The following is a 24,912-nucleotide window of genomic DNA, read 5'->3' on the forward strand; positions in this document are numbered from 1 at the left end:
TTTCCTCATTGGAGGAAAGTAATAGTTCAGGTAAGACAGCTTCTCATTGGCTGAGCTGCAGTGTTTTCATTGTCTGGGCTTGTTGCTGGGCAGGAAGAAAATCTTCCTTCCTCCTGCTGTAGTAAGTTAATTGCACTTTCTGTTTGGGAGTGCAAACATCTCTTCCAGTTAGGGTCTGTAATTGAAGCTTCTTCCTATTGGGATCTGTTGACATCTTCCTGTTTGGGATAACATCTTCCTGTTTGGGATAACTGAAGTGGGTGGTAGGACATCAGAGCTCCTTCTACAGGCCTTCCCTTCTCCAATTTTAGTTGAGGTGTCCTTTTATTGATTTTTACAATGTAGATCAGCGCTGTCCATTAGAAATATAATGCAAGCTGTGTATGTCATTTAAAATTTTCTGGTAGCCCCACAAAAAGGAGTAGACTAAATCAGTTTTAATAATACATTTTATTTAATCCAAATATATCCAAAATATTATTATTTCAACATTTTGTAAAAATTTGCAAAACCACTACCACACTAATCATGTTACAATAGCAAATCTATTAATGTTTAAGAATAATCTATTAATATCTCAAAATTTTTAATCATGTATTTTATTTTTGTTTGTACTAAGCCTTTGAAATCTGCCATGTATTTTATACTGACAGTGCATTAAATTAGCATGCTAGCTTTTCATTGAAAATACTCTGATCTGTATTCTGGGATCCATAAAATTTACAGCTGAAAAGGTAGATTGGCCCATCCAAGTTGTTCTAAACATACTTAAACTAAAAACTTTAAAAGTTTTCCAATCACTGAATCAAGCATCGTTTTTAAAATTGAGATATAATTCACATAACATGAAAGTCACCGTTTGAAAGTGAACAGTTCAGTGGTTTTTATTACATTCACAATGAGCATTGGTTTTTAAGTTTAAATCTAAGTTAATTAAAAGGAAATAAAAGTAGGAATCCAGTTCTCACTCGAGCTAGCCGCATTTCAAGTGCCCAGTGACCACTTGGGGCTACCATTTTGGAGATCGTACATATAGACCCTTCATTTGTGCTTGCCTTCTTCCCTCCTACACAACTATCTATGAGTAAAATTACAAAGAAAATGGGAACCATTAAATCATGGCAACTCCCAGCCACCACCACCATCTGTAAGTTATCACCATTAATGATGGTTCGTCTGTGGGCTTCTGCAAAGACAGGCTGACCTTGGGACAGCTCCAGTGGTCAGAGGTAAGCACTGAGACATTGGTAGGGGCAAGAACTTGGACCTGAACTTGGATCCAGTCCACCTTGCCCACCCCCCCGCCCCACCCCTGACACTTCGTGTTCTGTTTCCACCCGGGCAGGGATCTGTGTGGCTGACCCCTATGAGGTCACGGTGATGCAGGATTTCTTCATTGACCTGCGTCTACCCTACTCTGTTGTGCGCAATGAGCAGGTGGAGATCCGAGCTGTCCTCTACAACTACCGGGAGGCGGAAGAGCTCAAGGTGGGCCCCTGGTGCAATGAAAGCATGATGGGGGCTTGGAGAAGAGGGTCTGTGGCACATTCCCCTGACTTGATACTCTCTCTCCCCGGCAGGTGAGGGTGGAATTGCTCTACAATCCAGCCTTCTGTAGCCTGGCAACTGCCAAGAAGCGCCACCAGCAGACTCTAATCATCCCACCCAAGTCCTCGGTGCCTGTGCCTTATGTCATTGTGCCCCTGAAGGTCGGCCTCCATGAGGTGGAGGTCAAGGCTGCTGTCTACAACCGCTTCATCAGTGATGGTGTCAAGAAGACCCTGAAGGTCGTGGTGAGTCCTTGGGTTACCTGCTGCCCCTTGTCCCTCAGGAACGGCTCCTGTTCTCCCTGTGCTGTCAACCCAGGTTAGAGACCCAGGCCAACCTTAGGAAATTCAGGAGTCCTGGAGGTTTGGAGGCAGGGCCGGGATTAGGGTGAGGCAAGTGAGGTATTCTCCTTGGGCACACAATTTTAGGGGGCACCCGAAAGCTCAAACAAAGATCAATAATATTTTTTTCATTAAAATATATTTTAATATCAAATATAACATTTTGTAACACATTTCAGCATAGGAGTTTTCTTTTGACTTTAATAATCTTGATGGGAATTCCCTGGCAGTCCAGTGATTGGGACTCGGCGCTTTCACTGCTGGGGCCCCGGGTTTGATCCCTGGTTAGGGAACTAAGATCTCATAAGCCGCAGGGTGCAGCCAAATAAATAAATAAATAAAATAAAAAGGTTTATCTGTAGACACATGACAGCTCACATTGGGCCTTTGATTCTAATTAAGATAGCCCCTATTTTAATTGAGCACTTATGTGTCAGGCACTGTGTTAGTACTTATGTACATTCTTTCATTTATTTTTTCTTTTTCTCTTTTCTTTATTATTTATTCTTATTTATTTATTTAAAATTTTTGTTTTACTTTTATATTATTTGTTTTATTTTTAGATTTTTATTTTTATTTTATTTAGCCCATTGAGAGGCATTTGGGTTAAAAACAGACTCTGGAGCCAGACTACCAGGTTCAAGCCCAAATTCTGTTCTACTCGCTGTGTGACCTTGGGCAAGTTACTTCACCTGTCTGTACCCCAGTTCCCCCATCTTTAAAATGGCACTGATAATAGCAGTACCCACTCCAGTGGGTTGTTGTGAAGATTACATGAATTAACCCCAGGAAAGCAATCTTCTAGGCACATAGGAAGATTTCTAAAGGTCTTGTTATTTCTTCATTAATTTATAATTTTATTATTAATTTGCACAACAGTGGGTATGAGGTAGATGTTTATATTACCTCCTTATAAGGAAGGAAGCTGAGGCACAGACAGATTAAGTAACTGACTTCCAGTCACACAGCTAAGGTCAGGTGGAGGCCATCATGCCTTGTGCTATAGTAATCCCAAGAACAGTGCCCTGCTGACTGTCTGTCCGTCTGCCCTTTTATTCACACGACTCCCCCTACCCCCAACACTGTCCAGCCAGAAGGAATGAGAGTCAACAAAACTGTGGCCGTTCGCACACTGGATCCAGAACATCTGGGCCAAAGTGAGTCAGCGAGGCAGAGGGGGTGAGGCCTGGGTGGTGATGCAGGGTGGGGTGGGAGGGGGCTGGTGCCATCGGTGTCTCCCATTCACCCGGCAGAGGGAGTGCAGCGAGAGGAAATCAAAGCTGCCAATCTCAGTGACCAAGTCCCAGACACGGAGTCAGAGACCAAGATCCTCCTGCAAGGTGAGATGCCCTTGGCCCCAATCCCAGGGGACCCAGTATGGTGTTGCGGGGCCATGACTCCTGAGAAGGGAGCCCAGTTCCATCTAATCCCAGGAGTATTTAACCACTGTGTCTCCCACCTCCTCTTCAGCTAGAACCCCTCCTTAATCTGCTTTATAGAAGGCTCCAGGCAGTACTTAGTTCAGCAAATAGCTTTTGCTGATAAAGAGCGGTATAGTTCAAGAGCAGAAATTCTGGATTTAATTGCCTCGGATGGAGAACTGGGGCGAGAAGGGAGAAGACGGAGCTGGAAAGGCACCTTGCAACTTGAGAGCTGTAAGGTTTCGGGAGGAGACCCTTGGTTTCCTCATCTGTGATAGGGGCGGAATAATAGTATTGATATCTAAGGGTTGTTGGGAGGATTAAATGAGATACTGTATGGTATTAGAACAGAGCCTAGCAAATAGCATTAAGCATGATAAAAGTATTCATGGTGGTTGTTCCTGGAATTATTTTACCACTGGTGTAACCAGAGGACCCAGGGACCGGAGTTGCCCTGTGAAGCGGAAGCCCACTCCCACCGCCCACAAATGCAGAGCCCCCTCTAGCCACTCCGCCGTGCATCATTTCCATCACTCACATGCTCCCAGCTGTGTCCCTGACCCCTTGGGCCCTGGCTGGTCAGAGCCTGGAAACGCTGGGGGCAGCCCCAGACTTGAGTGCCATCCTCACGCCCGGCTGCAGGGACCCCAGTGGCCCAGATGACAGAGGACGCCATCAACGGGGAGCGACTGAAGCACCTCATCCAAACCCCCTCGGGCTGCGGAGAGCAGAACATGATCAGCATGACGCCCACGGTCATCGCGGTGCACTACCTAGACAACACCGAGCAGTGGGAGAAGTTCGGCCTGGAGAAGCGGCAGGAGGCCTTGGAGCTCATCAAGGAGGGTGTGCGCCCCAACCGCCCCTCGGAGCCGCCTCCACCCCTGAGACTCCACCTCTCTGAGACCCGCTCCTGTGAAAGCCCTCCACCCCTGGACCCTGCCCCTCTGAGCCCCTTCCACTCCTGAGACCCCGCCCACCTCGAGGCCCCGCCCCTCCACTCCTGAGGCCCCGCCCATTCGAGGCCCCGCCCCTCCTCTGAGCCCACCCCCTCACCCCTCTCTGAGCCCCTCTCTGAGCTCCCTCCCCCGCTGAGGACCCCTTGCCCCTGAGAACCCATTTTGAGAACCCTCCTCTCTCTGAATCCCCTCTCCTCCGAGAACTCCTTCCCCTTCTTCTCTCTGGTCCTCCCACCTTCTCTGAGTCCCTCTCTGCTTTAAGCTCCCCTCCCTCCCATACACCCGTCCCCTGCCCAGAGCCCCCACCTTTCCTCTCTGGACCCCTGTCCCGCCCCTCACAGAATCTTTATCCTCTTTCTAAGCCCCTCCCCTTCCTGGCCTACCCACCCCAGCCGCCCCCTCCACTCAGCCTCTGGTGACACTTCTCTCTTCCCTGCAGGGTACACCAAGCAGCTGGCCTACAGACAACCCAACTCGGCTTTCGCCGCCTTCCTGAAACGGCCACCCAGCACCTGGTGAGTCTCCACGATCAGCTTGCCCATCCTCAGCCTTGCACCTCCCTGAGCAGGGCCTGGATCCTGGCCTGGGGTGGTCTAGGCGGGTCGCCACCCAGAATCAAGGTACCAGCCCGCTGTGTAACCTGCATGCAACGCTGGGTCCTGAGCTTTGGGAAGGGAACCTGGGCCAACCAGGCTAGGCCCTGCCTCTCTCTGCTCATTGGTTGGCTGGGATGCCAGTCTACGGATCCCAGAGACAATTGGCTCATGCTCTATACCCACCCACCAGGCTGACAGCCTTCGTGGTCAAGGTCTTTGCACTGGCCTCCAACCTCATCGCCATCGACTCCCAGGTCCTCTGTGGGGCCGTCAAATGGCTGATCCTAGAGAAGCAGAAGCCTGATGGAGTCTTCCAGGAGGATGGGCCCGTGATACACCAAGAAATGATTGTAAGAGGCAGAGATTCGGGGCAGGCTGGGGGGAGAGGGGCACCTGAGCATCCCAGGACAGACTGGAGGAAGATCCCGCCATCCACCCACTGCCCAATTCACTGTGTGTGGGAACAGGGAAATGAGGGAACTGAAAGTGTCATTCCTCCCTTGCAAAAACCAGAGACCTGCAGGATCTGGTGCAAAATGAAATTCCCCTGGCTCCCCATTGCTCTTAAACACAGAACTCAGAGCTGTGGCCCTAAAAGTGTGGTCCCCAGGCCAGCAGCGTCCCCACTACCTGCAAACTTGTTAGAAATGCAAAATGTCAGAAATTCTCAGGCTGCACTCCAGATGCACTGAATCAGAAACTTTAGGGGCGACGCCTAGGAATCTGAGTTTTAACACCCTCCCCCCACCACCCCCACCAGGTGTGCTTAAGTTGGAGAATTGATGCCTTAGCCTGACCTTTCAGGCTTCCAGCCTCATAGCCTTACCTCCTTCTTTCCACACTCCGTCTGTACTGCCGGGAGCCTTGCTCTATACAGACACAGGGCCTTTGCACATGCTGTTCCTGCTGCCTGGCATGCTAACCCCTGCCCTCTTTGAGACTTTACTCTTACTCACTGTTCAGATTGTGGTTCCAGCTACCATTGCTCAGGGACACTTATCCATGACTGAGTCACCCTCCCACTATCCATTCTCAATGCCACATCCACTTCTCCCGTGCAGCACTCATCAGTTTGTAATTATATATTTGTTGATGAGCTGGTTGGTTCCTATCTGTCTCCCCTACCAGATGGGGAGTTCCATGAGGGCTGGGGCCGGAGTCTGGTTTTCATCCAACATCTCGACCACAGCATCAGCGACATTTGCAGAATGAATAAATGAATGAATGAATACCAAAGAGCTTGACCCTCCTGGGGAGGAACCTGGGAAGAGACCCAGCCCTGCCTTGACCGGCTGATCCTACGGGGGTGGGGGTTGGTTGGCGTGTGGGAACACACTGGTGACCCTATCCTTGTTTCCTGCTTCTCCTCTAGGGTGGCTTCAAGAATCCCGAGGAGAAAGACGTGTCCCTCACGGCGTTTGTTCTCATCGCGCTGCAGGAGGCTGAAGACATTTGCGACGCACAGGTCAACGTAAGTGTCCCCCGCTCTCTCCCTTCTTCCTCTCCCCCACCCAGGACACATCCACCTGGGAAGGTGAGGTGTTGCTTTCCAGCCATTTCCAGTCCTCCCAGTGCGGTAACAACCCCCACAGCGGCCATAAGAGTATCTAACTAAGATAAATCATCTAAGAGTGTGACAAGTTTAAGTCCTGTAATCCTTGTAACAGCCCAAGAGGTAGGCTACTCTTATTATCCCCAGTTTACAGAAGAGAAAACTGAGGCACAGAGAAATCAAAGATCGGGTCCTTTCTGCCTGCTTTACCATTGTCAGAGAGTTGTAGCCAATTTCAACAAAAGCCCCTTCAGCTTGCTTTCCACAACACTCCTACATCTGTATCCTTGCTGCTTCCCTAAAGAAAACTCAGGACACAGAGCTAAAAGGGGAGTGGGGGCGGAATCCTCAAGATTATTACCTTAGTCTGAGGGATCTTTCAGGAGATTTTTAAAGGGGTCCATGACCCCAAAAGGAAAAGCATTAAAAATGTTGGCTCATTGCTATCCCCTTTTCCTCTAGTTTTGGTTCTGAAGCAGAGAAGCTTAGAAAGACAGGCTCCTGAGAATCTGTAATCACTCCATCTGCTTTGCCCTGGGGTTTTGAGAGTGGGTTGTTTGACTTTTAGTTACCCTAGTGGGGAACCTCAGGATCTCCCTTTCAGCCAGCTGCTTCTCCCTCCTCAGAACCCCAGAAAAGAGGTGGAGGGGAGGGGGCTGTTACCTTTTATGCCCAAGAGGGACCCAGGCCTTCCTGGTTCCAACCTTGAAGATTTGAGAGAAATTATAGCAGAAAAGAGCACTAGAACTGTGGGGTCAGACAAAACTGACCTTAAATCCTGATTCTCAGGCACTTCCCCTTGCTGGGCCTCAGTGTGTGCATCTGTAAGATGGGTATAATAATCTTTGTGGGTTTTTTTAGGACTCTCTGAGTTGTCCTAGATGTCACACATGTGTCCTAGTTATCATACGTGTGACCTAGATTGTACAAAAATAGATGGGAAATTTATTTTAGGGATCTAAGAATTTATCGAATTCAAAGATGAAAGTAGGGACTTCCTTGGTAGTCCAGTGGTTAAGGTCCGATCCCTGGTTGGGGAACTAAGATCCCACATGCCTGTGCAGCCAAAAAAAAAGAAAAATGAAAATAGCCTCAGGGACTCTGCCAGGATGCTTTGTTCTTCACGTTCTCACATGTCTTTCATTCCCTTCTTGCCCAATAATTCAACTTTTCCCTGCCATCCAGCCTGCCTGGCAGAACATGGCTGTCTTCCTTGGGGAAATAGTCAGACCAAGGCTACAGCTCAGGTTCCCAGTGAAGGATTCTGATTGGCTCAGCTTGGGTCAGGGATTCACCCCTGGACCAATCAGGTGAGGCCAGGAAGTAGGTCTTAGTGGGCAAATATGGCTGCTTCCACTGTGGCCACATGAATGAAAGGGAGGAGGTATTCTTAACAACAATCAAGGACAGATGTAGGAGGGATAGCTGGGCAGGCAAAAGGATTGTTTCTTCTACAACACAGCATGAAGTATGGCATAGGCTATGGAACCAGACTGCTGGCATTTAAATCAACAGGGTGCTGCCCAGCTTGTGGAAGCCAGTTGTTAAATTTCCAGGACTTTGCAAGCTGGTTGTTGAACACAATCATTGTTAAAAATTAAATTGTATAAACTTACAGTTAAACTGCAAACATTAAACACTAAAAACACAGGTAATAAACACTTAAAATGTATCACTTCCTAAATATTTTGCTACCTTTTATCATTATCCTCTTGAGGTTATTTATGTCTATTGTATCTGTATGGTGGAAATATTATATGATGTTGTGTTACTGCCCATCTCTTTCCAAATCTACATTCACTGATGCCACATTGCTAGGTTGAAATCAGCCATGGTAGTATTGACACCATGGAAATCAGCAAACACTTCAAATCATGTCTTCCCCCGATCCCCATCTTTCTGAGTCACAGTATTTTTATCTGCGCAGTAGGATAATGATGAAAATAGTACCTGTCTCATAGGATTTTGTGAGATTAAATGAGCGGATGTATGACTGGGACGTAGTAAAGGCTAGCTGTGATGATTATAATGATTGGATAAGAGGTGTTCCCTTGGTGTGCTGAATCTGCCTCATACTAGCTCACGAGTGCCTTCTGGGGGCATCTCTTCCCCACTCCATGTTCAGGGACATCACATTAGTAGCTTGAAATTGACCATTGTGGAAGTTTTTACACCACAGTAATTGGCAGTCTATAAACTAGCAACCCCTCCACCCCCCCACCCCCCCACCCCCAATCCCGTGCCTCCACTGGAGAGCTGGTTGTTAAACATTTACTAGCACACCACGGGGTATATAGACTCCCCCGCCCCCCACCCCAGCACAGAGTAGGTACTCAGCAACAAAGCAGCTCACAATGGGAAACCCTCAAAAATAGACAGATCCAAGACAGATAGGTCCCAAGGACAGAAACCACCTGGTGCCCAGGAAGTGATGCTTATGTGATCCTTACCAGTTCTCTGTGGCAGCAACGCCCACCTGACCAGAGTACGCAATCCTCTTTCTCGTAGAGCCTGGGACGCAGCATCAGTAAGGCAGGAGACTTCCTTGAAGACCACTACCTAGAGTTGCGAAGACCATATACTGTGGCCATTGCTGGCTACGCCCTGGCTCTGTTGGGCAAGCTGGAGAATGACCTCCTCAACAAATTTCTGAGCACAGCCACAGGTGAGGGGCAGCCTGGAGGGGTAAAGAGGGATGCATGGCTGGGGTTTGAGGGTGGCCTCTCAAGCTGGGATGCATGGCTCTAAGCTGCACTGGGATGGATGACTCTATGGTGTGAAAATTTCTCAATGTAAGCCACACAAGAAGGTTCCTTGCACAATTCATTCAACAATGTTGAATGTTGTGTGTTGAGCACTTGCTATGACACAGCAGTGAGGTGTCATTAAGAACACGGGCTCTGACATCAGACAGATCTAAATTGAAATCCCACCCTGCCACTTTCTCACTGTCTGACCTTGTACAAGTTGCTTAACCTCTCTGGACCTTAGTTTCCTCATCTTAAAATGATACCTATGTCATAGGGTGGTTGTAAAGATTAAATGAATAATGCAAGTAGAAAAGGGTCTAGCATATGGTAAGAGCTCTATCACTGATAACATCGTTGCCTTTAATATTGTTAATAATATTATCATTATCTCAAGGGTAGTTAGGATTCGATAAGATAATGCCATAGGGAATTCAGCACAGTGATGACACTGTCTCAAGTTTGCACTCACTGATAATAACGTATCTCAAGTAACATAGTGTAACATATACTAAAGTGGCTTAACACAACAAAAGTTTGTTGTTGGTGAACAGCTCTCCTCCATACAGTGATGCAGGGATCCAGGCCTCTATCTTTTCCAGGCTCTGCCACTCTGGGGCCTCAGAACACATCCCATCCAAGCTGAAGGGGAAGTAGGAAGACTGTGCAAGGGAGGTGGACCAGACATGGAAGGGGCCCCATCATTGCCGTGCACATTCCATTGGCCAGAGCTCAGTCATGTGGCCATACCTACCTGCAAAGGCATCTGGGAGATGTAGTCCAACTGTGTACCCAGGAAGAGGAGGGTATGGTTCTTAGTGACAGTCTCTGCCATTGTTAATTTCTTAGGCACTTGGGACACCACAGTGAACACAGCACAGCCCCTGCCATTACGGCCTCGCACTCCAATTGAAGAAAGAAATGAGTTAATAGATTACTGTAGAGCGTCATAGTGCTGGGACAGGAGAAGCACAGGATGCTTTGAGAGACAGGAGGAAGAAGAGCCTCACCCAGTCTTGGGGTGCCATTGAAGCTGAATTGTACAGGGTGGGTAGGAATTAACCAGGAGTAGATAGAGAAAAGGTGCTCCAAGTCCAGGGAACACAATACGGAAAGGCTCAGAGGTAAGAATGAGCATGGCAAGTTTAGGGAATCTCCTGCAGTGGGGCTGCAGTTCAGAATTCAGATGGAGAAGTGAAGGTTAATGAGGGAAGAGGATGAGGCAGGAGCCAGCAGACTGAAGACCTTGAATGTGGGCCAGGACACCTGAACACCAAGAGGTCTAGTATGAGTCTTTTTTCTGAACTTTCTCTGAGCTATTTACAGGCTGGACAGAGCAGTGAGCATTGGGGGGTGGGGGTTCTCCCTGCAGAAAGGAACCGCTGGGAGGAGCGTGGCCAGAAGCTCTACAATGTGGAAGCCACATCCTACGCCCTCTTGGCTCTGCTGGTGCTCAAAGACTTTGACACTGTGCCTCCTGTTGTGCGCTGGCTCAATGAGCAGAGATACTACGGAGGTGGTTACGGCTCCACGCAGGCAAGTAGCCTCACACCCCCAGGCACCTGCATCCCAACCTCCTATGGCCTCCCATTAGCTTTCTGCAGAGGACACCGAGACCAAGAGAGGCAGTGCTTCTGTCCCATGAGCCAGGATGATTGGGATGAAGTTGAGAAATGTTTCTTTTTTTTTAATTGAAAACCCATCTATGGATTCTAGATTACATTCTGGATGCCCCAAGCTGTGTTCTGAGCCTCCTTTTCCATCCTGGTGTCTAGATCATGTTCTCAGGGCCCAGGTTCAGGTGTGAGCCTCTCTCTCCCCCAGTGGGTTCTACACCATGTTCCCAATTCCACCAGGTTCCCATCTTATCCTGTCTCACTGGTGGGTTCTAGATCATGTTTGTTTCACCAGGCCCCCAATGTTACCCTGTCTCACTGGTGGGTTCTAGACCAGGTTCTTAATGATTCTAGGCCATTATCCAAGGCTTTCTCTCCCGCTGGTGGGCTCTAGGCCATGTTCTCAGTTCCATCAAGCTCTCAGTGTTACCACGTCTTACTTTGAGTTTTAGACCAGGTTCTCAGTTATTCTAGTCCCTAATGGGTTCTAGACCATGGGTTCAGTAACCTCAAACTCCAGCAACCTCAGATTCCAGTTTAACCCTTTTTCTTTCTGATGGGCTCTCAATCACATTCTCAGTGTCAATTTTGGGTTCTAGATCAGATGCTTAGTGTTCCCAGATTCCAATTTTATTCTTTTTTTCATGAGTGGGTTCTAGACACATTCTCAGCACCTCTAAACTCTTGTCTTAGACTCTCTCCTCTGGATGGGTCTAGACCACCTTCTCAGTGTGGCTAGACTTTCAGTCTTATGTCTATACTTTCTGGTGGATTCTAGACATGTTCCCAGTGTCTCCAAGTTCTGGTCTGAACCTCTCTCACTCAGAGAGTTCTAGGACATGTCCTTGGTATCCAGCAACCCCCAGTCGTATTCTCACCCTCTCTGGTGGGTTCTAGGTCACAGCCTCAGTGCCCCAAGTCTGACCTGAGTCTCTTCATCCTTCAGTGGATTTCTCAGTCGCCCAGATTCACCCTCTTTCTCTGTCATGGGCAACAGGCCACTTTCATGGTGTTCCAAGCCTTGGCCCAGTACCAGAAAGATGTCCCTGATCACAAGGAGCTGAACCTGGATGTGTCCATCCAACTACCCAGCCGCAACTCTCTGATCAGGCATCGTATCGTCTGGGAATCTGCTAGCCTCCTGCGCTCAGAAGAGGTATAGCCACCCGGCCAAACCCTCCTCGCTTTCATCCTCCATGCCAGTCAGAGTTTGCCAGGAGGCAGGAGGGAGGGCAGATGACCAACACAGCCAGGGGAAGGCTTGGTTCCCAATGCTCTCTCTTCTCTCTCCCCACTCCCCACAGACCAAGGAAAATGAGGATTTCACATTAACAGCTCAAGGGAAAGGACAGGGCACCTTGTCGGTAAGGAACAGGAACCCACACCTTCTTGGCCCACCACTTTCTCTAGGCTCCTCTGCCCCGGAGGCACCCTCTCCTTCCCAAGTCAAGTGGGCTGACACCTTGTCTCCCCTCCCATCTCGCCAGGTGGTGACCGTGTACCACGCCAAACTCAAAGGCAAAGTCACCTGCAAAAAGTTTGACCTCCGGGTTTCCATACGTCCAGCCCCCGAACCAGGTAAAAGGAGTACAGACCCTATCTGTCACCCTTCCACCACCCCCATTCTAATGTCTCCCTCCCTCTTGGATCAGAACCCAGGAAACCCCCTCCCCCATCCTTCTGTCTTCTGTGTTTCTAGTCAAGAAGCCTCAGGACGCCAAAGGCTCCATGATCCTTGACATCTGTACGAGGTAAGAGATGGGTCACTGGGGTTCATCTTGGCCATCCCTCTGTCTCTAGCAAGACTTCTTACAAATAATAACTGTGATGCTTAATGCTTTCTGAGAGTGTATTGTGCATCTAGTCCTGTGCTAAATACCCACAAGGAGACAGCAAGCAGTCTTCACTTTGCATGACAGTGCGAGACTAGCAATGACAATGTAAGCTGAGTCTGTACAAAGTCATCTTAATCAGCCATGAAATTACAATTGTTCCATGACCTTTATTTTATTTTTTTTTAAACTTCTTTATTGGAGTATAATTGCTTTACAGTGGTGTGTTAGTTTCTGCTTTATAACAAAGTGAATCAGTTATACATATACATATGTCCCCATATCTCTTCCCTCTTACGTCTCCCTCCCTCCCACCCTCCCTATCCCACCCCTCTAGGTGGTCACAAAGTACCGAGCTGATCTCCCTGTGCTATGCGGCTGCTTCCCACTAGCTATCTATTTTATATTTGGTAGCGTATATGTCTATGCCACTTTGTCCCAGCTTACCCTTCCCCCTCCCTGTATCCTCAAGTCCATTCTCTAGTAGGTCTGTGTCTTTATTCCCGTCTTGCCCCTAGGTTCTTCATGACTTTTTTTTTTTTTTTTTTTAGGTTCCATATATATGTGTTAGCATACGGTATTTGTTTTTCTCTTTCTGACTTACTTCACTCTGTATGACAGACTCTAGGTCCATCCACCTCACTACAAATAACTCAATTTCATTTCTTTTTATGGCTGAGTAATATTCCATTATATATATGTGCCACATCTTCTTTATCCATTCATCTGTTGATGGACACTTAGGTTGCTTCCGTGTCCTGGCTATTGTAAATAGAGCTGCAATGAACATTGTGGTACATGACTCTTTTTGAATTATGGTGTTCCATGACCTTTAAAAATTTTAGTCACAACATCAAAAACTCTCACACTCCCCGTTTTAAAGGTCTGGAGAAACGAAAGTATAGTAAGATGAGTATTTGTTGAGTACACTGTAATTTAAAACATTAGAACACTGAGACAACAATTGGTTGGGTTTCTTTCTCCCCCCTTTGTAAAACACTTATCCAAAGCACTGTGGTTGGGACAGTGTCTCCTCTTTTCTCTTTGTATAACTTATGAGATAAAGCAAGCATCTTTTCGTGCCATAGTGAATTGTCACGTTCCCTTCTAAGTTTGGGTCAACTTCCAACATTTCATTCTTGGAGCTTTCAATGTCATCAGATATCCAAGAGACCCTTTAATGTGACGGTTTTTGCTGGTGTCCCTTCCTCTGGGACATCCACATCCTTTTTGTCACAACCACTTTCCTCATTTATGTTGATCAGTTTGCCTCACTAAGTTCCCCTGGCCACACAGCTGGTCTTGCAAATGGCAGCGGGGTCAACCTCCCCATGGTCTGCTATTTTTTCTCTAACTCCATTTATGTTCTACTCAAATTTTACTTCCAGTGTTATCACTCTTCATTTCATGGCTGTGCTTCCATCTTTGTTGGCCAATTCCCTCTTTCAGTGATCCATTTTTGTAAAATGTCACACAGGTTTTTTCCACTGTGAGAGAAAGGAGTAACACGACTCACACCTTGCTGTCTGTGTGTGAACTGAATAACGGATGCTCAGTGATCCAACAGACTCTGAAAGAAGGGATGTGATTGGTCATTGGTTGTGAGGTGCATCTGTTATTTATGAAGTGATTGGTGGAGTGAAGAGCTAGCAACAAGATTTGTACTTTATGCCATTACTCACGATTAATATACCGTGGTACTGAGATCTGAACCATGGTGCTGAGGGACTGGTGCCATTGAACTAGACCATGGTAACGGAATCATGCAAAGTGAGACATGCCCATATTCTTATATCTTCATTCTCTAGAACTAAGGCAGGGAGAGGTTAAGTAACTCATCAAATGTTACAAAGAGCTGGGATTTAAACCCAGGCAGTTGGGCTCCAGAACCTGAGCAATTAATCACCTTGATCATTATGCTACATTTCCTGTATTCCCCTTGGGGGAATGTTTCCTAAAATCGAACCTCACTCTATGCTGCTATGTGGGAACTAGAGGCCTCAGTCCCTGATATGACCCCCTTGTTCAAGCAGTGACCCCACCTTAGGGCCCAAGCCCTCTCCCCCTGCCCCATCCAGGTACCTGGGAGACCAGGATGTCACTATGTCAATCCTGGATATATCCATGATGACTGGCTTCTCTCCTGATATTGATGACCTCAAACTGGTATGAAGGTCTTGGGCTCGGGGGCTGGGATCCATGGGAAGGAGCCCAGGGTCTGGAAGAAGCTGGAGGGAGGGAAGGGGATGCAGGAGGGATTTTCACAAGCCCCACCCTTCCCCAGCTGAGCACTGGTGTCGACAGATACATCTCTAAGTATGAGCTGAACAAAGACTCCACAAAGAATACCCTCATCATCTACCTGGACAAGGTAAGGCTTCCATTGGGATCTTGACCCCTACCTGGCTGGCCTCTCCTTCTCCATTGGCCTTGTCTCCAGGTCAGGCCAGCCCCAGCCTAGGGGAGACAGGGTCTGGGCTGCTGGTGTGGGAGGAAAGGGCATGTAAAAAAGGTCAGCCCACCTTCTAGAAGCATCTCACCTTTTTTTTTTTTTTTAATTTATTTATCTTATTTATTTTTGACTGCATTGGGTCTTCATTGCTGCACGCGGGCTTTCTCTCATTGCGGTGAGCAGGGGCTACTCTTCGTTGTGGTGCGCAGGCTTCTCGTGGCGGTGGCTTCTCTCGTTGCGGAGCACGGGCTCTAGGCGCACGGGCTTCAGTAGTTGTGGTGCACGGGCTCAGTAGTTGTGGCTCGTGGGCTCTAGAGCACAGGCTCAGTAGTTGTGGCACACAGGCTTAGTTGCTCGGCGGCATGTGAGATCTTCCCAGACCAGGGATCAAACCCGTGTCCTCTGCATTGGCAGGCGGATTCTTAACCACTGCGCCACCAGGGAAGTCTGGATCTCACCTTCTGACCACTCATGTTCCAACCTCATTTTTCACTTGCTCCCTCCAGCCTCTTCTCATCAGAGTCTTAAACAACCATTGAAAAAAACCACCTTGGTTAAAAAAAAAAAGTGCTCAGTGGAGAAAAAGGACTTCCCTTGCTCCCAACCCCCTAGCATTTCTCTCTTCTCTTATTTTCTCTCCATCTAGCCTTCTCTTGCTGTCTTTATCTTGAACATGATTCCTTCTCTTTCCTGCTTATTTCTTCCCCTTCTCCTATCCTCATATCTTTCCTGCTAACTCCCTGTACCCTCACCCCACATTAGTCAGCATAAGCAACACTAGCTACTATAATAAAACCCCTAAGAATATGGGGGTCTCAACACAAGAGACTTGTGTGTCTCACTCGTGTAAAGTCCAGCTGGTATGGGAGGTAAGGAAGGGGACTTCTACTCCATGTGGTCACTCAGGGATCCACGTACCTTCCATCTCGTGGTTCTGTAATCCCTAGGATTTTGGACTCCTCTGCTGGATCCATCCTTTCTAGAAGAAAACGGGGTTGTGCATGAGATGGGTTTTTTAATGGGTTTTGTTTTGTTTGTTTGTATTTTAATTTTTGTACCTTAAAATTTTTATATAATTTCAACCTTACAGACAAATTTCAGAGCACGATAGAGAAGTTCCATATAACCTTTACCCAAATTCACTAATTGTTAGCATTTTCCTCCAAATATACATGATGGCCTATGTATATGTACATATATATGTATATGTTTCCTTCCTTCTTCCCTTTCTTTTTTCTTTCTTCCTTTCTCTTTATTTTTTGCAGCTTTATTGAGATTTAACTGACATGTAACATTGTGTAGGTTTAAGATGTACAGTGTACTGATTTGATATGTGTATATATTGGGAAATAATTACCAAAATAAGGTTAGTTACATTCATGCCCTCACAGAGTTATAAAGTGTGTGTGTGTGTATGTGTGTGTGTGCTAAGAACTTTTAAGATCTAATCTTTTAGCAACTTTCAAATGTCTATTGCAGTCTTGTTAACCATGGAATGTTTTTAAGGATATAGATAGCAATCGTTGGCCAGAACTCAATCACATGGCCGCATGGAACTGAAAACATGCCGAGAAGTGTAATCTAGCCGTGAGCCGTGGAGAAAAAAAAATGGATTTGATGAACTGCTCATTAATCTTTTGGCAAAGATTCCTGCTCCCCCCCATCTATCCCCACCCATATCCCTCCTTGATCCCTCAGTTTCTCCACCACTGCTCCAACCCCCAGACCCCATGCTGGGCTTCCTCCCATGTCACCCCCTTGACCAACCTCCTCCTTCTTTCCAGGTCTCACACACCCTGGAGGACTGTCTAGCCTTCAAAGTTCACCAGTACTTTAATGTGGGGCTTATACAGCCTGGGGCAGTCAAGGTGTACTCTTATTACAACCTGGGTGAGCAGCTGTCCTAGGGCCTGGGGTCCCAGGGATCTGGGAGTTAGGAGTCTAGGGGTCCCAGGAATCCAGGAGTTAGGAGTCTGGGGGTCCCAGGGATCTAGGAGTGAGGAGTCTGGGGGTTCCGGGAATCCAGGAGTTAGGAGCCTGGTGGTCCTGGGGATATGGGAGTTAGGGGTCTGAGGGCCCCAGGGTTGGGGACCTGGCCTCAGCAGGTCTGATGGACTGAAGTTGGGAAACTGAGCCCCCGCCAGGTGTGGTCTCTGGGGTGGAGGCCCTAGCCCTCCGCATCTCCTCTGCCCACAGATGAAGCTTGCACCCGGTTCTACCACCCGGAGAAGGAGGACGGGATGCTGGACAAACTCTGCCACAAAGATACATGCCGCTGTGCTGAGGGTGGGTGCGCAGGCGCCAGGAGGGGTGGCCACGCCCACTGGACCCCTGATTCCACGGGGTGGGGGCGGTGACTCAGGAGGGCTGGGCGTACCCGTGGGTGGTAGGCCCTGAACGAGAAGCGGGACTTAGACCGTGTCCCCCGCCCACGCACCCACCCACCCCACAGAGAACTGCTTCATGCACACGGAGGAGGAGGTCACCCTGGAGGACCGGCTGGACAGGGCCTGCGAGCCAGGCGTGGACTATGGTGAGTCTGGCGGGGCGGGGCGGGGCGGGGGGGGGGGGGGAACGGGGTGGGGCGGCGCGCGCATGCGTGGTTGTGTGTGAGCGGAGGCGTGCCGGCGTGTGTGGTCATGGCTACGTGCGGCTGTGGTTGTGTGTGTGATGTGTTGTGAGGGGCTCTGATTGCACGGGGAACCGTGGTCATGAGTGGGATGGTACGTGGGCGTGTGTGGGAGGGGTGGTTGTGAGTGATGTGGGTGTGTGCACGGCTGTGGGGAGCCGCAGTTGTCTGAGACGGTGCTTGTGGGTCCCAGTGGATAGGAGCAGCTGTCGTTGTGCCTGTGACTGTCGTTGTGGACGGCTGTGATTGTGTGCATGGCTGTGAGTGTGGCTGGCTGTGTTACTGCGGTGGGGGGCGGGCAGGGCGCTTGAGCCTGCCTGGCTGTGGTCCTGCCCGTATCGGCTTGGGAGGAGCCGGGTGATGGCGCCCCACAGACAACCCTGCCCAGGACCCACGCTGCCTTCTTTCCCCCGCCCACAGTGTACAAGATCAAACTTCTCAAGAAGGAGCTGTCGGATGACTTTGACGATTACATCATGGTCATCGAGCAGATCATCAAATCAGGTCAGCCCTGTGTCTGCTGTCTTTCTGCCTCCCCCTCCCCCGTGTGCGCCCCTCCCCCCAGCTCAGCTTCCCTCTCCCTCCCCTTCAGGCTCCGATGAGGTGCAAGTTCAACAGGAGCGTAGGTTCATCAGCCACATCAAGTGCAGAGAAGCCCTCAAACTGAAGGAGGGGGCCCGCTACCTCGTGTGGGGCATCTCCTCGGACCTGTGGGGAGAGAAACCCAAGTGAGTGCCCGCCCCGCGCCTGCGCGTGGCCACCTCCTCCCGCCCTTCCCCTCCCCCTCCCCCTCCCCCTCCTGACCTGTCTCTCTTCCCCCAGCATCAGCTACATCATCGGGAAGGACACCTGGGTGGAGCTGTGGCCTGATGCGGATGAATGCCAAGACGAGGAGAACCAGAAACACTGCCAGGACCTGGCCAACTTCACCGAAAACATGGTTGTCTTTGGCTGCCCCAACTAATCCCGCTCCCGTTGTCCAGCCAATAAAGGTCCGGTTCTATTTCACAAGTCTCCCAAAGTCTGGAGCTCTTTGAGAGGGGGAGAGAGGCAGCTGTGATCCCCCGCTGCCTCACCTGCAGCTCAGCTCCATCCTACAGGAACTTCCTGTAGTTCACCTGCAAGTTCGCAGGCTTCCTCACCTACAGCGCGTGCGCCTGCCTCGCCTGCACCTAGCCGGAAGTGCACCTGCATCTCCCCCTGAATCTCAGCTGCACCTCAGCTCCATCCGTACCTGAATTTTCATTTGCATCCTCACCAGCAGCTCGCTGCCCCTTCACCTGAGTTCTCACCACCTTCCTTACCTGCCTCTTTATTGCATCCTCACCTGAACTCTTACCAGGATCTCATCTGGATCTTTACCTGCACACTCAACCTGCACACTCGCCTGTATTTTCTGCATCTTCACCTGCTTCCCCCACCTACATCTTTATCTGTAAACTTACCTGTATCTTTACAAACATTCTTACCTATACTCTCACCTGTCTTTCCACTTGCATCCTCACCTGTGTTTTCTCTGCATCTTCATGAGGGTGAGGACCTGCATCTTTACCTACATTCTTCTCTGGATCTCTTCGTGTGTTCTTACCAGCGTCCTCATCTACATCCTCACCTGCGTATTTACCTGCCTTCTCACTTGCACCTTCCCCTGCGTCTTCACCTATGTCTTCACCAGCATCAGAACTCTCCAGTCCTCCTCTGCCTTCTCACCTTCATGCTCACCTGCATCCTTACCTGCCATCCTCACCCGTTCTCATCTTCATCCCATTTGCTCTCATCCGCAGCTCACTTTGACTCCATTTCCCATCTCACGCATCCCATTTGCATCCTCTAGACTCACCTCACCCTCCAGGTCACCACTTTGTAGATGGGCCTGAACAGATTGGTAGGATTGTGTGAGGCGGCTGGGCCGGGAGGGGGCGGTAAAGGTCAGGCAGGATGATGTTTCCAGCTGGAGCCCTGAGGGACCAAGCCAGAGATGTGACTCGTATCTCAGCGGTTGAAGAAGGAGTGCAGGGGCTGTTGTGGTCACAGCCTCACCAGAAACACATGGTGGGGAGCAGCCACAGTTGAGTGAGGCCACTGGCTGCCAAGGGGCCCCAAGTGCCTCTTCTAACTCCACCTGTGGTCCCTTGAGGACCATTGAGGGTGGAATCCAGGCTCCGACTCTGGGTAAGGTCATCACAGGAAAACCCCCCTGAACCTGGAAGTCACGCCTGCATAGCCCCCTTCCCCTAAGACCCTGGGTCCTGGAAACCCCACCTCCCAACTTCAGGAATGTTGGGGAAATTGACTCACAGCCTACCCCCACTCCCTCCAGCCTCCAGTTGCCGGACACCCCCGTCAAGGGAAGACACAGATCCTCATTACTCACTAGGTGTCACAGCTGACATCTGCCAGGCCCCCCTGCCCTCCTTTATGCGCAATTTTTCGTTTTTCTTGCTCTGTTTCTTTAATGTGTGGGATGCTTTTGTTTTGTTTTTTACTTTTTTTTTAGCATCTACGTTTCTAGGCTGTGAACAGCACAGACAGGACCTTACATTCTAAAGATAGCATGGAGTTGATTTCAGACAGTGAGGGTATCCAAAAAGGAAAGGAGATCAGGGTGACCTGGGAAGCCTGCCTGCAACGGGGCCAACCAGCGAAGTCATTTAGATTGAAGGATGGTTCAGTTTATGTGTCAGTTTTGTTAGGCTATGGTGACCAGTTGTTTGGTCAAATACCAGGCTAAATGTTTCTCAGAAGGTTTTTTTTTTTTGAAATTTTTTTACTTTTTATTGAAAACTGCACTGAACACTAAATGTCCACCTTTACAATAAACAAATACAGTAACGGTAACACACTAAAACAAAACATACTTCTGATAGCCATTATTTTTCTGTTTGGGACAGTTTTGAAGGTTCTTTGGTCACAAAACAGGAATGTCAGGACTTCCCTGGTGGTGCGGTGGTTAAGAATCCACCTGCCAAAGCAGGGGACACGGGTTCGAGCCCCAGTCCAGGAAGATCCCACATGCCGCGGAGCAAGTAAGCCCATGCGCCACAACTACTGAGACTGCGCTCTCGAGCCCGCAAGCCACAACTACTAAGCCCGCGAGCCACAACTACTGAGCCTGCGTTTCACAACTACTGAAACCCACGTGCCTAGAGCCCGTGCTCTGCAACAAAAGAAGCCACCGCAATGAGAAGCCCGCGCACTGCAACAGAGTAGACCCCGCTCACCGCAACTTAGAGAAAGCCCACGCGCAGCAACGAAGACCCAGTGCAGCCAAAAATAAATAAATAAATTTATTTCTTAAAAAAACTTGAAAAAAATAAAAAAACAGTAATGTCCCTATCCAAAGGCTCAAAATAGGCCATCTTTTAACCAAAAAGGTGGTGATTCACAAAAGGCTATGAATACAACATGTAACCAGTTGATATAAATCTAATAGGATTTGTTAAAATCAGTCACATCTAATAACACACCTGAAGTATTCTTATATAAAATATCTCATGAAGAAAAGAAGACTTTATCAATGTCTAAAAAAGTGCGTTTGTTCATAGACAATCTGACAAGTTACCATAAATTGTTTCCTGAGACATAAGATAACGCAACATTATTCTTCTTGAACACTTTCAGTTCAAGACTTTCCACTCAGTAAAATAGCTGAGGATATGAAACTGAGAAAATACATTTGAGTACAAACAGCTTGTGAAACTTAATACTTTTTTTTTTTTTTGGCATCATCAGAAGGTATTACTGAACTCACAACCAATTTGCCCGCTCTGTATGCAGCTCAGATGGGTGAGGCTTCTCTGTACAGAAGCCTGTACTGTCTTCGAGCCTATGCTCGTGGTTGTCTAACACAAACAGTTTTCTCCCCGTTTTGTAGTAATTTAACCTTCCTATTAGCAAAAAAGGTAGCCAGCCCCCGTGGACTGAAGGAGCTAGAGTCAGAATGGTGATTTCCTCTTACTATTTTTTATTTTGATGTTTGGAACTCTTTTTTGTTGCTGGGTTTTGGTTTTTGGTTTTGGTTTTATTTTTAAACTTTTTTTTTTTTTTTGGCTACGTTGGGTCTTTGTTGCAGAGCATAGACTTTCTCTAGTTGCCGCGAGAGGGGGCTACTCTTTGTTGCGGTGCGTGGGCTGCTCAATGCGGCGGCTTTTCTTTGTTGAGGAGCACAGGCTCTAGGCGAAGGGACCTCAGTAGTTTTGGCGCACGGGCTTAGTTGCTCCGCGGCATGTGGGATCTTCCCGGGGGCGGGGGGTGGGGGGGAACAGGGGAACCCAAGTGCCCTGCATTGGCAGCAAGATTCTTAACCACTGAGCCACCAGGGAAGCCCAGTTTTTGGTTTCTTAATATTTTTTTAGTTTTGTGTTTGTTTGCTTGTCTGTTTTTAATTGAAGTATAGTTGATTTACAATGTTAAGATATTTGGGACTCTTGATGCAACATTCTAGAGCAAGGGGTCCAGGACCTGCTTTGCCCAAGGGACGGATAAAGGAAAAAGATCTATTTGTTCTTTTTTTTTTTTTTTTAAAGAAATTGGCAATGTAATTTTTTCAAGTATTTCTTTCTTTATTTGGCTGTGCCGGGTCTTAGTTTCGGCATGTGGGATCTAGTTCCCTGACCAGGGATCGGACCTGGGCCCCCTGCATTGGGAGTGCGGAATCTTAACCACTGGACCGCCAGGGAAGTCCCAAGATCTATTTACTCTTTGTGATTGGATGCACAGATGAAAAACTTAACACACAATAACAGAAGTTGGTCCTTACTAAATCACGTCCAGTCTTTTTCCGTGCTTCTGTAAGCAGATGACATCTTCTTCAGTTTGCCCCTGTCGCTAGCTCTTTTGTGGTTTTAACACTGCACCGTCCATGATGCAAATGTCCAGAATCAGTTAAAAAGACTGTCAAATTCCTTTTCTCTTAGTTCATCTATTTTTCACCGTCTCTTGGTGCCAGGTGTATCCAAATGATTACCTTTCCTCACTCTCTGCTATTGCTTGTTGGGGTGTTCTGGTTTGTCCCCATGTTTTTGTGGGCTGGTTGGGAGAGGGAGCTTGGGAAGGGTGTGCCACCGAGGGGAGGTTGTGGGTCACCAGGATGACCCGGGGGATGATCCCTTCCATGGCTGCAGGAAGTCCTCCCGGAGCCATGCCCATGATGCCTGCTGGGCATCTGTAGGTGGCACCGCTGAACTCTGGATGAATTGCTCGCTGATCTATTCTGGACCAGGGTGCTGTTGTGACCAAGAATTCCTTGTTCACACAGTTTCTTAAGCTCTCTGGCATGCCACATATGATTGCCTGGCTGGTCTCTGCTCACTATACCAGGCCGTGTGAGGTGTACAAATGAGATGTGGTGCATCTTTCAAGGGACCCTGAGCAAAGCTGAAAGGCTCCGATTGGTGCACCTGGAGGGCCGCCCCTCGTATCCTGCCTTCCTTGAGGGCTTAGGCTAAGACTTTCTCATCCAGCAGTCCCCTGCAGGTGGCATTCACTGGGAATGCCCCTTGTCTCATCTGCTTTATAGTAAAATCAGTGATGAGGTGGTGGTTATATCCGTTGAGACTACAGTGCAAGGAGACGCAGTCTCTCTGATACAGCAAGTCCTGTAGGGTGTAGATCCTCTGCACACCCAGGGACGGCTCGATCCCATCCTGCAAGTAGGGGTCATAAACTACGATGCTGAATCCAAACCATCTGCCCCGTGCGACAGAAGCGCACGAGGCCCAGCATCTCCCCACGGATGCAGGCTGCCCCTGAGGCAACCTCCCGGATCAGCTCGACGCTCTGTACCCACGGGCTTTCCGCAGTGCCTGGAACAGCCATGGGTTCCCCCGGGACAGATTGAGGATGTGGCAGATGGTGGAGTCGTCTGTCTCTTCCACTGCCGCCATGGGATGTTAGCACAAGGCGATCCCGAGCTCGCCCGCAGCCTTGCCGTCCACGTGGTCGAAGCCGCTGCCTATCCGCACCATCACCCTCGGGGCCTTGAACTTCTCCAGGTCCTCCCCGGTGAGGGCGATGGTGTGGTACATCGTGGCACAGACAGCCTCCTTTAAAACCTTCTCGTGGATCTCCTGAGTAGACTGTGTGTCACAGAAGGCCACGGTGGCCAGGTCCTTCAGGGTGGGCATCTCCACCCTGCAGTCTCGGCCATGGAGCAGAGCCACGGGGGGGTGGGAGGTTGCAAGGGGCCCATTCATGATCTAGGGGAGGATACCTTCACAGATTCTGTCCAATCGCTGTCGCTTGACTTGGTGCTTATCCACAAGGGCCGTTCTTTTTTTTTGGTCGCGGGGCGCGCGCCATTCCGGATCTTAGTTCCCGACCAGGGAGCGAACCTGTGCCCCCTGCAGTGGAAGTGTGGAGTCCTAACCACTGGACCGTACAAGGGCCGTTATTTATCGAACTTTGCACCTCTCTCATTCAAAAGCCCAAGTGGTCCTCTAAGAACTTCGGGACCCTCTCAGGAGTCCGTGGGCATTATGCCACTAAGCACCCAATATGAATTTGTCCACAAACTCTATAGTTCACATCATGGGCTGTCCGTCTTGTCTTTTTTTTTTTTTTTAATTAATTAATTTTATTTACTTATTTTTGGCTGTGTTGGGTCTTCGTTACTTCGCGCAGGCTTTCTCTAGTTGCAGCGAGCGGGGGCTACTCTTCGTTGTGGTGCGCGGGCTTCTCATTGCGGTGGCTTCTCTTGTTGTGGAGCACCGGCTCTAGGCACGCAGGCTCAGTAGTTGTGGCGCGCGGGCTCAATAGTTGTGGTGCACGGGCTTAGTTGCTCTGTGACATGTGGGATCTTCCCAGACCAGGGCTCAAATCCGTGTCCCCTGCATTGGCAGGCGGATTCTTAACCACTGCGCCACCAGGGAAGCCCCCGTCCTTTTAAGAGATTCCAACTTCATTGATTTAAAAGCATTTCAGGTGATGAAACCCAAAGCAGGAAGATTCTGCTTCTCCTGGAGTTTCTTCTCAGGGGGCAGGAGACGCCAGCTTTCCTTATTTATGGGCAGGAGGGGCTCTGGGGTGGACAGGACTTCCAGGAGCTAACTCTCCCCTGTAGGTATTTTTAAAGATGTGATTCACACCTATGGCCAGTTGACTTTAAAAGCAGATTACCCATGAGACTTCCCAGGGAGTCCAGCAGTGGAGACCCTGCACTTCCACTGCAGGGGCATGGGTTCGATGCCTGGCTGGGGAACTAAGATCCCACATACAGTGC

General features: G+C 49.0%; 1 protein-coding gene and 1 pseudogene across 1 annotated transcript in view; one reads left to right on the forward strand and one right to left on the reverse strand.

The window, feature by feature from the left end:
- Nucleotides 1–18,704, forward strand: part of C3 (complement C3) — a 35,638-nt gene extending 16,934 nt beyond the window's left edge. Inside the window, exons 20-41 of the mRNA XM_068537136.1 lie at nucleotides 1,346–1,488; nucleotides 1,581–1,793; nucleotides 2,980–3,046; nucleotides 3,143–3,229; nucleotides 3,953–4,156; nucleotides 4,709–4,784; nucleotides 5,056–5,215; nucleotides 6,238–6,336; nucleotides 8,926–9,082; nucleotides 10,537–10,700; nucleotides 11,778–11,936; nucleotides 12,085–12,144; nucleotides 12,268–12,358; nucleotides 12,480–12,531; nucleotides 14,691–14,778; nucleotides 14,897–14,983; nucleotides 16,849–16,954; nucleotides 17,261–17,350; nucleotides 17,517–17,597; nucleotides 18,114–18,197; nucleotides 18,286–18,421; nucleotides 18,516–18,704. Coding sequence (XP_068393237.1) covers nucleotides 1,346–1,488; nucleotides 1,581–1,793; nucleotides 2,980–3,046; nucleotides 3,143–3,229; nucleotides 3,953–4,156; nucleotides 4,709–4,784; nucleotides 5,056–5,215; nucleotides 6,238–6,336; nucleotides 8,926–9,082; nucleotides 10,537–10,700; nucleotides 11,778–11,936; nucleotides 12,085–12,144; nucleotides 12,268–12,358; nucleotides 12,480–12,531; nucleotides 14,691–14,778; nucleotides 14,897–14,983; nucleotides 16,849–16,954; nucleotides 17,261–17,350; nucleotides 17,517–17,597; nucleotides 18,114–18,197; nucleotides 18,286–18,421; nucleotides 18,516–18,657 — 2,546 coding nt within the window. The 3' untranslated portion in view covers nucleotides 18,658–18,704. The remainder of the gene's footprint in view (nucleotides 1–1,345; nucleotides 1,489–1,580; nucleotides 1,794–2,979; nucleotides 3,047–3,142; nucleotides 3,230–3,952; nucleotides 4,157–4,708; nucleotides 4,785–5,055; nucleotides 5,216–6,237; nucleotides 6,337–8,925; nucleotides 9,083–10,536; nucleotides 10,701–11,777; nucleotides 11,937–12,084; nucleotides 12,145–12,267; nucleotides 12,359–12,479; nucleotides 12,532–14,690; nucleotides 14,779–14,896; nucleotides 14,984–16,848; nucleotides 16,955–17,260; nucleotides 17,351–17,516; nucleotides 17,598–18,113; nucleotides 18,198–18,285; nucleotides 18,422–18,515) is intronic.
- A 3,971-nt stretch (nucleotides 18,705–22,675) lies between these two features.
- Nucleotides 22,676–24,868, reverse strand: LOC137759074 (C-terminal-binding protein 2 pseudogene; annotated as a pseudogene).
- Between the last annotated feature and the right edge of the window lie 44 nt (nucleotides 24,869–24,912).

This window comes from Eschrichtius robustus, chromosome 2, assembly GCF_028021215.1.
Source record: "Eschrichtius robustus isolate mEscRob2 chromosome 2, mEscRob2.pri, whole genome shotgun sequence".
NCBI classification, from domain to species: Eukaryota; Metazoa; Chordata; class Mammalia; order Artiodactyla; family Eschrichtiidae; genus Eschrichtius; species Eschrichtius robustus.